General features: G+C 56.4%; 1 protein-coding gene across 1 annotated transcript in view; it reads right to left on the bottom strand.

The window, feature by feature from the left end:
- Positions 1–12,204, bottom strand: part of LASP1 (LIM and SH3 protein 1) — a 41,674-nt gene that overhangs the window by 25,063 nt on the left and 4,407 nt on the right. Inside the window, exon 2 of the mRNA XM_059046547.2 lies at positions 8,663–8,757. Coding sequence (XP_058902530.1) covers positions 8,663–8,757 — 95 coding nt within the window. The remainder of the gene's footprint in view (positions 1–8,662; positions 8,758–12,204) is intronic.

The raw sequence follows: 12,204 nt of genomic DNA, 5'->3' as shown, positions 1-12,204 counted from the left end.
GGGGGACTTCCAGGAAAAGGCAGTGAGACAGAAAAAACACACACATCCAGAGTGGTGTTTCAAACAGCTAACAAGGTCCAACGTAATCGGAGGGTAGATGAGAAATCAGCTTGAGGCCGAGAAGAGGTCACCACGGGTGACAGATAAGAACACTGTAACAGGGCTTCCCTGGTGGCGCAGTGGTTGAGAGTCCGCCTGCCGAGGCAGGGGACACGGGTTCGTGCCCCGGTCCGGGAAGAGAACAGCGGCTTGGAAAGGTTAAACAATATGGCTAAGGCACAGGGCCAGTAACTGGAGGCATCCAGATTTGTACCCAAACGGTCTCCCAGGACCCAACACCCTGAACCAAACCCTCTAATCTCCAGACACAGGACAGACCATGGTCCTGTCCCCCAGAAAGAGGGCTGGCTTGGAGGTAGCAGGAACCAGTTCAGCCCTCAGAGCCAAGCCTGCGGGGACCTCCAGGACCATCCGGTCCAACCCCCTCCTTTCTCCTAGAGGAGGAAGTCGTGTGCTGGTGCCAGGTACTTAGCTGACTTCATAATTATTTGTCACATCGGTTTACTGTCTTCTCTCTCCACTGGGTCTCCATGAGGTGAGGGCATTCTTGGTCTTTTCTTCATTGGTTTATTCCAAGCTCCCCAAATAGTACCTGGTGTTCAATAAATATTTGTTGAATAAACGAATGTCCTACCAGGTGTTGAAGCTGAGCCAGGACTAGAACTCGGGTCTCCTCCATTCCCCTGGGTCATCATCACAAAGTCCCCCAGCAAACCAGCTAGAGGAGAGGCAGCCCTGAGTCACTGTGGTCTGTGTGTAGATGCTGGTATGTGAAAGGGCTCGGGGTCTACATAGGCCCCAATAATTTCAGGGACTGGTAGGTGGCTTCTCTGAGCAGGAGCCAAAGGCTGGCCATTCTTAGCTCTGGCTGGCCACACCCCACCACAACTATGACCACTAGCCGATGCCAGACTCACAGGCTGTCCCCAGGTAAGAGATGGATCGCCATCTTCCAGCCAGCCAGGTTGGCTGACGTGCCCTGGAACTGGAAACCAGCAGCCCTCCACCTCCGTGTGTTTCACCAAGCCTGGCATGTTCTCCAGCTGCCCGGCCCATCCTGAGCCAGAGCTACTGGTGATCACACACAAACTTCCTCGGGTCAAGGGCAGGACTCAGGGGCTGGAGAACTCAACTAAATGGTGGGGGGGAGGGTGGGGGGTGGCTAGAAGGAGCACAGTGCTGGGTGCTGGCCCTGCCACTGTTTCACAGGGTGACTGGCAAATCGTTTTTCCCTCTGAGCTAACTTCATCATCTTGGACCTAGAAGCACAAAAGGTGATTCTAGCTGTGTCCCAACTCCTAGCCTGCACTGCCCCGCCAGAGTCCTGCCTCCCAGATCAGCCCAGGCCCATGGCTCCCCAAGCAGAGGGAAGAGCAAGGCAAGAGACTAAAAAGCAAATAAATACAGGTGCCTGCAGCCGGCAACAGAAATGTCCCAAGGATGAATGTGGGGCTAAGGCTGTGGGTCCAGTCCCAGGCTTGGCCCAGCTCCACAAAGCCAGGGCCACCTACAGCTGAGGTGCGCCATTCAAAATCCCTGAGCAGGGGCTTCCCTGGTGGCGCAGTGGTTGAGAGTCCGCCTGCCGATGCAGGGGACGCGGGTTCGTGCCCCAGTCTGGGAGGATCCCACGTGCCGCGAAGCGGCTGGGCCCGTGAGCCATGGCCGCCGAGCCTGCGCGTCCGGAGCCTGTGCTCCGCAACGGGAGAGGCCACAGCAGTGAGAGGCCCGTGTACCGCAAAAAAAAAAAAAAAAAAAAAAAAAAAATCCCTGAGCAATTCCAGGAAAAGGGAGGATCAACTGGGAGTCTGTTCCTAGAGACTAGAAAGAGAACAGCAGGAGGGATCTAAGTAAGATCTCTAGCAGAACTGGCGGGCCCTGAGGTCCTAGGAGGGAGGGCTTTGGAGAGGACCCTCCCACCAAATCAGAGCCATTATGAAGGTGTCAAGGAGTGGGCAGTGTGGTGAGGAGAGTATCTGTAAGTAGGGGCTCATGAACACAGGAGGGAGGTTAGGTCCTGAAGCAGGGGGATGGAGAAGACCTTCAGGGCAGCTCTGACCCAGAGCCTGAAGGGTCCATTCTGAGATGGTGGCTCTGGTTAGCACTTGGTGGGGAAAGGTGTCTGGCAGGCTCGGAAAACACAAATGCACAGGAGCCAGTCTGCAAACTCGCGGTTTCCCATTTGCCTGAACGTACAGGGTTAAAACGGGAGTGCCAGGTCCCGTGGACCGAGGTCAGCCAGACGCAACCCCACTCCACAATTCCGAGGCTCCTGTGCACTCTGCGTTATTCCTCACACACGATGAATATCTAGACGAGCCCTCTGCAGCAACGCACTTCTCCTAGACACTGATGCCAGCAGGTCCACGTTCACATACCTCCTACACGCCACCAGAAGGGTCTCAGGAGACACCCCCCCCCAACATTCAGTGGGTGCCTCTGGATGGGGCTGGTGGGTCTTTCATCCTCTCTTTGGAGCCATCATGACCCCTAGATCTCAGCCCCCCACAGCCAGAACACTAATTCCATCAGAAGGGAAGGGGGGGGACCAGCCTAGATGTCGTCGACTCAGCTTAATCTGGTGGGAGGAGGAGGGGGATTTTAAGCCTGCATCAGATTAAGATAGATTAAAGAGGGGCTCTGGAGCCTCCAGTCTCTTACCCTTGCCTCCTAAACCCCAACCCCAGGCCAAAAAAGGCAGGCAGCCATGAGCATGGGCTATATTCCTCCTGCTGGGTCAACCCTGTCCCCTACCCACAGCCCCCAGCCCTGGCGAGACAACTCTGCCTCTGCCTTTCCCGTCCCCTGCTCACTGCGCTTCGGGTTCCCATGGCAACCGCATCCTCGGCTCAAGGCAGGAGAGCGGTGAGAGCAGGCAGACAGAGAAAGTCTATGGGGGTGGGGGAAGAGACACAGACAGCCAGGGTCCTCAACTGCAGAGGAACCCACGAAGGCAAAACTAGGAGGCTGTGTCTGCAGGATCCTTGTAGACAATTTCGGTGAGGAACACAGGTGCCACGGGTTTGTTTTTAGAAGGGAGGATGTGCCAGAACGCCAGTGCTGTGCCCCTCCCCCATCCACGTGACTGCTTTCCAAGAGGGCTACAATCGATTTGACCTCCTTCCAGAAACAACTGCTGGGAATTCTACCTTTTCCCTCCCTCTCTATCCTCAGGTTGAAGTGCCCCCCCCCCAACCCATTACCCTCAGATCCCAGTTGAGATGAATGGATACATGCATATCCCAATGCAGGTGCAAAGGTAGAAGAGGGGTCCCACCCCCCACAGCTAGTGACCCCACTGGAACCCCAGCCCCACCAACAGACTGGGCCATGGTGAGGGAACGAGGGACCAGGGTGGGGAGAACTGGGTGTCCCAACCCTGGCCTGGAGCCGGGTCCAGAGCACAGCTGTTCTTTGTCCCTTCTGTGGGCCAGCCCGCACCCGGCCCCTTGTTAATCATTCCAAGCGGTGGGCCCTCTGCCGATGCCCCTCCCCACCCTCGATGGCAGTAGCAGCTGCTCTGGGAAAGAGAGAGGCATGGAGAGAGCCCACTAGGACAGGAAGCCTGGGGGGCAGGACAATCAATCTGGCAGCTGCTGGCAGCAGCCCAGGCCTCTAGGAAAACTGAGAGTCACATAGAGTGACTTCTGGATACACTGTATCCTGTGCACATTCTCTCCTGAAACCTGCCACAAGGCTCTGGGCTAAGAAAGGCAGGCGTTATCACTGTGCGCATTTTACAGATAAAGAAACTGAGGTTCAGTGTCAAGGACAGAGATCTGGCCCAATGCACTCTCCCCTATACCAAACCTGCCCAGCCAGCTAAGCACAGGCTGACATCCCTCCCTGCCAAGGTGAACACGTGCCCACTCCCAGCTCTGAGGAAAGATATGCTTGGTTGGGTGGGTAGAGAACTTCCTCTTCTAAACCCAACCAGTTTCCAAGCTTGGCTATTATTAGAGAACCCTCTGGGGTTTCTCAGCCTCCCCCAGTCAAAAGCCACCTACTCCTTAAGACACTTCTAAAGCAGGTGTCTCAAGAGTCCAGACATGACTTGTGGGGATGCAAGAGAAGTGGGGCTTGCCCCAGAGGACCTCTGAGTCACCTTCCTGCTTGGAGGCATGATGAGGACAGGGAGGATGCTGAGAAGCTGCAGGGCTCCTGCTATGGGCTTACTGGGGACAGAGATCACTTGTAGGAAGCCCCACTCCCAGTCCCGCCATCAGCTGTGTTCCAGAGGCAGAACAAGAACAGACCAGATATCCTGGAAGCCCAGCTCCCCCTTTCTACAGGGAACCTCGCCTCTTCCAGCCTTGAATCCCTTCAAAAACCACAGCTTTTTGTTCAAGGAGGAACAAAAATACATCAACAAAAGCAACAAGGAGCCTTTGGTTTCACCAAAAGGGGTGGGGGTGGGGGCGGGGAACCCACAGCCCCTACATCCTGCCTCTGGAAGGAGCTGCTGATTCCCCTGCTGGGAACACTGCCCACGGGCAGGCGGGCAGGGAGGGCTCCCTGCTTACCCAGTTTCTCACCAGTTCCCCAGGCCAAAGGGGCTGAAACGGTGGGGATAGGAAGCAACAAGGAGGCATTGTTTGAGCAGAGGGAAAAAAATGAGCAGCCAAAAAGATCAAGGCTAGACATGAAGAAGAACTTACCAGCCCTCAGTGGTCGTAGACAAAATGAAAAATGGCAATACACAAAGAGAAATGATTCTGCCAAGTCAGGAAAGGCATGGAAACACTGCACCTCAGTTTCCTCATCTATAAAATGGGCTGTTAGGAAGCAAAGTGATCCCTGAGGTTCCTTGAGGCCCTGACATCTGAGTATAAGGATTTGGGGGTGAGAGAGAGGTAGGGGCTGCCTAGAGGCCACACTGCTCGCTGCGGATACCCCTTTGGACTCCCCGCTCCCAAACACAGTACACACACCCATCTCACTCCCTCTCCTGGTGCTCCCCCCAGCTCCCCAAGACATCTGATCCCATTTTTCCCAGTCAGAGGCAGAGAACTCTGGGGAGGTGGGAAAGCCCCAGTCCCTATTCCTGGATTTGCCCACTGCTGCCCCATCCCCTAAGAGCAGCTGGGCTTCAAGACAGTTTGCTAGAACACAGAGATACTTCAAGCCCCACCAGCACAGGCCCCACCCCACTCTCTGAGGCCTGGGGAAGGAGTAGGACCACAGTCCCTTGGCTCCCCAGAACCAGGGACACCTCCACCCTCCTCAGCCCCTCAGCCCACAGCTCAAGGCAGCTGAAGGACAGACGCCTACCACTGCAGTCAGTGAGGAGGGGAAAGGTACAATTGAGCATCCCCTGCTTTCTTCCCCAGCCCATGTCCACCCCCTACTTGACACCCCAAAAGCTGGTTCCCCTGGCCTGCAATTCTGCCTCAGGTCTGCAGCCTCTACAGATTCATGGCCCCCAAGGAGAAAGGAACAGGTACGCATCCCCCTGACCACCCCCCACCACCACCACCCCCCCTCCTCTGAGCTCCTCAACTATTTGCATGGAGACAAAGGACCAGGCTTGTATGTGGACCCATCTGCCCACTTTCAGAAAGAATAGTTTACAAAACAAATCATCGAGGGCATAAATATTCCTATAACAACTGGAATAGGCTCACCCCACCTACCCAGAAGCTTCAAGAGAGAATTCGATTAACAGTGGGTTCTTCGCCCGCTGGCTATTATGCAAAAGCAGGCATGCTCCCCTCTACCTTGTCATAGCAAGGCTGAGTGCCTATGGCCTGGGAAGTGTGAACACAAACGCAGCCTATACAGTCCGACACCCTGGCGTTTCTCCCTGGCCCCACAGCTGGCGGCAGCGTGTGTGTCTGGATATGCACAGGCACGTGTGTAAATGCACGTCCTTGGGGGTCCACTACCACCCAGAAGGCCGGCTGTGAGCTCTGGCCTATGTTCTCTCCCCGGCCTCACCCCAGATAAGTCTGGTGCAAAGAGAGAAACAGAAGAGGCTTTTTTGCTACTTTCAGTCACTTTCCAGAACTTAAATCTCAATCTTGAGAAGCCACTGGAGAGAGACAGCTTTCTTCTTTCTCTTGCCCACCCTTCCTGCAAGACTGGCTCAGGGACTCACCAGAGATCGGTAGAACGTAGAGGCCCCCCTGCACACCAAACGTGCACACTCCCTCCCTGGGTGGGCTCAACTCCCTGGCAAAGGGCCGGGGGCCGGGGGCCAGGAGCGATCACCTGTCCCTCTGGGGCCTGAGCGGGACATGCTGAAAAGTCAGGCCTGAGCTTCACAAAGCAAGACCAGGCTGGCCTTATCCTGGAAACTCCAGGATTCAGGAACTGGAATGTCACTGGGGGATGGAGCCAAAGGCAGGAAGAAAACAGGAAGGGATGAGAGTAAACACTCCACACCCGTGCCTGGCACATCGCAGGTGCACAAAACTTTTTGGTCTAGGCTCCAGCATCCCTGGGTAGGAATTTTTAACCACGGGAAAACTGAGGCCCAGACAGGTCCGGAGGGCGCCCCAAGCAAGCTGGGCCTGCCTCTGGGTTATCCCGGAATCCCCACGTCTGGCTCGCTGGCAAGGACCTGCAGCTCAGCAGACGCCAGCTGAGGGAGTGTGGCTGTCTCGGGCCAGGTGCTACTACAGCGCGAGTGAAACACAGCTGGGCCGCAAATCCCCGAAGTGTTTGGCCCCTCATCCAGGGTCCTTCCCAGGTAACATCCCAGCTGAGCCAAAGGTCAGCTAGGCGTGGAAGAATAAGGACTGTAAAGGCTCAGGGAACGGACAGGGGTCAACCTGCTTCTCTGGCTGGAGGCCAGGAGAGAGACGGGGGAATCTCGCCCTCGGCAGGTGGAAGCAGCATCCCAGGAGGGGTGTTTCAGCTTCTGCCTTCCCTGGAGCACCCCCAAACCCCTGCAGGAGCTACCCACCCTTACTTGCTGCAGCCTCCCTAGAAGAGGGTGAGAAAAGCAAGCTGGGACTTTGGCACTAGACTGAGAACAGGCAGAGAAAACAAGGACAAGCCGCCGATGTCTTTCTCCAACTCCCAGTGCCTGCTGCATTCTAGGCTACCGGACTCTTAGGAAGAGACATGAAGAAGCCTTAGTCCCTGCCATCCACTGGGCTCCGGGCTCAGCCAGACTTCTGCCTGGAGGGGCCGAGGCGCAGAAGCTGCCCCCAAAGGAGCCTAGGTGCCCAGAATCTAGCCTGAAGTGGGCCAGCAATCAAGGGGTTAACTGCCCCAGCCTCTGGCTTTGCTGAACCCCACCCTACTCCCCAACAGAGGGAGGAAGTTGCAGAGAATCAGGGCTTGTGTGAGCCTTTAAGAATTTGAAGAATGTCCCATTTCCCTTGGGGGGGGGTGGGAGGGGTCGGTAGGGGGAAGAAGACCAGTGGAAGCTAATAGAGGAGAAGGGGCAGCTGAAGAAGGAGCCAGGACAGAGCTGTGACCCTCCCTCTACCCCAGGCACTCTTCCCAGTGCCCCAATCCGTCCCAGAAGGGAGGTGATGATTCACGGTGCTTCTTGGGCTTGAGATTTTATCAGAAAATCTGCTTTCCCAGCACCTGGCACAGGTTGGCATCTAGCAGCCAGCAGGCAGGCAGTAAGCACCTGATGAATGCTCCAGCCCCAAGGAGATGAGGCTGTGATATGTGCAGGGGAGGGGAGGGCAGTAAGGGGGAAGACAGCCTTTCACAGGGGTTTAAGGCCCCAACTCCTTTTAGACAGGTCCCAAAGTTCCCCTCCCAGGTGAACTTCAGCTGCAGAAAGCCTCCTGACTGAGAATTTAAAAAGGAAAAAAAAAAAAAAAAAAAGGGACTCAAGTCAGATCCTGAATTTTTCTGAACACTGATCTTGCCGCCTACTTGCAGAGACTTGACCTTCTGAAGCCCCACCTAGTAGCGTGGCTGTGAGGTCCTACATGAACCCTGACCTGAATGCAATCAACCTGAAACTGCATGGGATGGGATGGGGGTATTCCCCTGGAATGGGGGACCCCACCTCTACCCACCTCCCCACAGCAGACCAGAGCAAACTCCACTGGAAAAGACATGAAGGTCTCCACCTCCCACCAGGCAGGGAACAGATCTGCCTGCTGCTTGGGGCCAGGACGCTCCCTTCATGCTGTCCCCACTTCTCAAGAAATGACTACTGGGAAGGGCCACAGCCAGGAGCCCCCAGGCCTAGTGCCCAGACCGGCTGGTAAGGGGCAGGGGAGAGGAAACAGTCAGGTGCTGGCATGGGGAAAGAAATGTGGAAGGCGAAGTGGAGAACACAACTGGGGAGAAACAGGACTTTTCCTTGAAAGACCACGCTGGATCCCTCTCTCACAGCAGAGTGCGGTGGAAAGAACAAGCTTGCTCTACGGGGTTTGCACTGGCCTGTCACTAGTCATTCATCTTGGGAAAGCCCCTTCCCTTCCTCAAGCTTCAGTTTCCTTCGCTGTAAAATGGGCCTATTAACAGCCCTGACTTCATCCAGCTGTGGTGAGGAGGACTCAACATGGTTAAAACATATGGAGCAGAGTGTGGAAATGCTGGGCCACGTCACCTTGTGGGTATCAGAATGGAAGGAAGCACTAGGAGGGAGCCAAATGCCCACCCAGCCCCTGCCCAAGGCGGGACTCACGCATTGCAGTAGGGCTTCTTCTCATAGCCCTTGTAGTTCTTCATGTTGAGTGTCATCTTGCAGGTCTCACAGTGGAAGCATGCTTTATGCCAGAACTGGGGACAGAGGCAGAGGGAGGACACCCGTCAGACACCAGCATTCAGGAAGGGGGCTCAGGCCCCAGGAAGGAGGACTCCATCCGGGGACTGGAACACAGCCACACCCCAGGTGAGCCGGGGCCATCTCAGGTCACAGGCTCTGGCAGCTGATGACACCACCCTCCCCGGTCCCATTGGAGCTATCCGGACCACTCCCTCTGGCGAGCAGGAAAAGCCTCATTGCTTATGCAAAGCTGCGCCAAGGTTGCTTAAGAAGCCGGTGCTGAACGTGAGGGGCAGCTCCTCGGCCTTGACAGAGGAGGAGGGCCCAGCCCCCATGCACCCAGTCCCTCCTAGCTCCCACACCAGGGCCTCCAGACACACCTGGGCCTCCAGACACACCAGGACCTGGGCAATGCGCCAGCCCCAATGCCTCCCCTTCCCGAGCGACCCCTGCTCAGACTGGGGGTGGGTGCCCCAGGTTCTAGCCACCACACCCACACCCTTCCCCCACCCCTCAGCTGGTCTTCCTGAGGCACCGCCCTCCTCTGCTTGGAGGTGGACACCCCCCCCAATAGTGGACATCAAAGCCCCACCCTGGGGCTTCCCTGGTGGCGCAGTGGTTGAGAGTCCGCCTGCCGATGCAGGGGACGCGGGTTCGTGCCCCGGTCCGGGAAGATCCCACGTGCCGCGGAGCGGCTGGGCCCGTGAGCCGTGGCCGCTGAGCCTGCGCGTCCGGAGCCTGTGCTCCGCAACGGGGGAGGCCACAACAGTGAGAGGCCCGCGTACCGCAAAAAAAAAAAAAAGCCCCACCCTGACTAGCTGTGTGACCTTGGTCAGGACCTACGCCTCTGAGCCATTTCTGCGTCTGTAGAATGGAAATCATAATACCCATCTCTCTTGGGATTGTTGAGGTTTCAATGAGAAATCACCTACAAAGCCCTCAGCATAGCACCTGGCACCCCTATATACTCGAGTGTCAGGTGCTGGGCGCCGCAGAGATGACCCTCAGCCGAGGGGGCTCGGTGGCTTGGCGGCAGGTGGGTGTGTCTTGGGGTGCAGGTGGGGCTCTGCCGTGCCCAACCACAGCTACAATGCGTGTGAGTGAGAATGCGTGGCAGGGAAGACTCCAGTGAAGCCCAGGGACCCAGAACAGAACAAGGATCCATCCAGGGTGGCTGAGGGAGGGCAAGAGAGTCAAAGACCATGGGGACAGGGGAACTGATGCAACAGAGGTGACCCCATCCTGAGAAATGCTGATGTTCACGCGAACCCAAGCAAATGAGAGAAATCCGCCCCTGGCAGCCCAGGACGAGGCCCCTGGATCAGCACCACCAGGAGTCCAGCTTCCAGGACCCCGGAATCCGGGCTGCTGGGGTGACCCAGCTGGCCCATCCCTGCCCCATTTCCCAGCAGCCAAGGGAGACACTCCTGACCCCTCAAAGAAAGAGGCCAGAAGCCAGGGAAGGGCACAGGCAGACTTCCGAGGTGCCCAGCACACACCCAGTTCCTGGCCACCTGTCAGGAAATTCCCGCAAGGAGGTGCTTTTCAAAACGTGTTTCCCAACAATGGGTTGCTTCTAGGACACTTCAGAGAAGCGGACAGAAAAAAGGAAGCTGAGACGTTGGCATGCCACCTCCCTCACCCTGGCGCACTTCAACCAGAGATGACAGGGTAATTTGGGGGGTAATCACCTTCTAACAGGGTACTTTCCCCATCAAGGAGACCCAAAGGACTCTCCACTGATAGAAGAGTAAACGAAGTGACGGGAGAACTGCTCTTTGGGAAGAAGGTCAGTGGGAAATCTGGAAGCAAGGGATGGCTGGTGTAAGCTGGGCCTCCACCCCAACCGGGGCCTATCCCTGAGTCCAGCCCACACTTCTGCTGGTGCAAAAGCCCAGCACAGACAACCTATGGAAAGCTAGAATGGGGTAGTCCCTGCCCCCACCAGCCCGCGAAGTGAAAGCCCCTCTCCCTCCCCCAACGCCTGGGAGGCGCTGGCAGATTGCCCCAGCCCTGTCACCACCCAGTCTGCTGGCCTCTGCCTGCTTAGCTGCACATGTCCCTGCCTGGGCCCCTACCCCCGCAGGGGACTGCCAGGAAAAACATTCTCTGGAATCCAGACCATGACCCACTTTCACACACACGTAGGCAGGAATCCGCACTGTCCTGGGCCTGGGGACCTCCGAAGCTGCCCCCTGATTGACTTGGGGGAGAGAAGAAGAGAGACACAGACACTTCCACACTAGCAGACAGCCAGGTCCCCCCGCTGGAGCCAAGCCCCTTGGGAACGGGGCAGAGTATACTGGCACACACACACACACACACACACACACGCACACACACACACACACACACACACACACACACGCCAGCTGCCACTGGGAGGAAAGGGAGCCCCGTACGAGGGATCGGTGCCCATTTCCATCGGTAGCTCCTCCCCACCTCACCCCCACCCCCCTTGCTCTCAGCTACACATGTTAGAGGCTGAGGCAGTGGTCATCTGTTCTCTTACAGGGGGTCTAGGAACAGAGAAATGAAAACAAGAGTGGACTGAGTACCTTCAGGGTAACTACGGAACTCGGTCTCTGCATCTGTAAAGAGGAGCTAAAACTCCCGGTCCAAAAGAGGTGCTGGGAGAAGATGACACAGGCTCCAAGCCTGGCACCACTAGCTGCTTCTCATCACTTCCCTCCCTGCTCTGGAGGAGGGCTCCAAGGTTCAAGAAAATCCAGCAGCTCCTGCCACTGTGTCCTTCTGTCGTAGGAAAGTGAGGGGAGCAGGGGCAGAAAGTGACAAGTCATTCAACAGCCCCTTTGGGCCAAGCCTGGGCTGGGAACCCTGAGGGGACCCCAAATGAAAAAACCCCATCCCTGTCTCAATTGGGTCTGGTGAAGGACACAGGGAAATAAGTCAATACAACCCCACAATGAGCCTCTGCCTGCCTCTTTCCCCCTGCCCCATGAGCCCTGTCTCAGAGCAAGAGTCCCCTCTTTCTTTTCAATTTCTTTTTTTTTTTAATATTTTTTGGCCACACCATGCGGCATGTGGGAATCTTAGTTCCCTGACCAGGGATCAAACCCAAGCCCCCTGCCTTGGAAGCACAGAGGCTTAATCACTGGACCACCAGGGAAGTTCAAGAGTCCCTTCTTTCTTAGAGGCCACAGGTAAGAAGATTTCAGAGAAGCATTCCCGGGACTCAGGGAGCAAAGTTACCTCTAAGCATGCAACTTGAATCCTCCCTGCTGCCCCGGAAGTCCACTGTTTCCCTATTCACCAAAAACCAGACCTCTGGTGCCTGTTAGAAGCTTCTCAGTCCATCTCCTAGGCTCCAGCATTGCCCTCAACTCTCCCTTGCCTGCAGCTTCAAAGCTGCAACCAACTCCACAGAAAGGTAAACAGAGGCTGATGGGACAGAAGCAAGATCCCCCGCACTTGGGTGAGGCTTGGGCCAGCCCTGTCTC

Source organism: Kogia breviceps, chromosome 19 (assembly GCF_026419965.1).
Source record: "Kogia breviceps isolate mKogBre1 chromosome 19, mKogBre1 haplotype 1, whole genome shotgun sequence".
NCBI classification, from domain to species: Eukaryota; Metazoa; Chordata; class Mammalia; order Artiodactyla; family Physeteridae; genus Kogia; species Kogia breviceps.
This window is presented reverse-complemented; position numbering and strand designations above follow the sequence as displayed.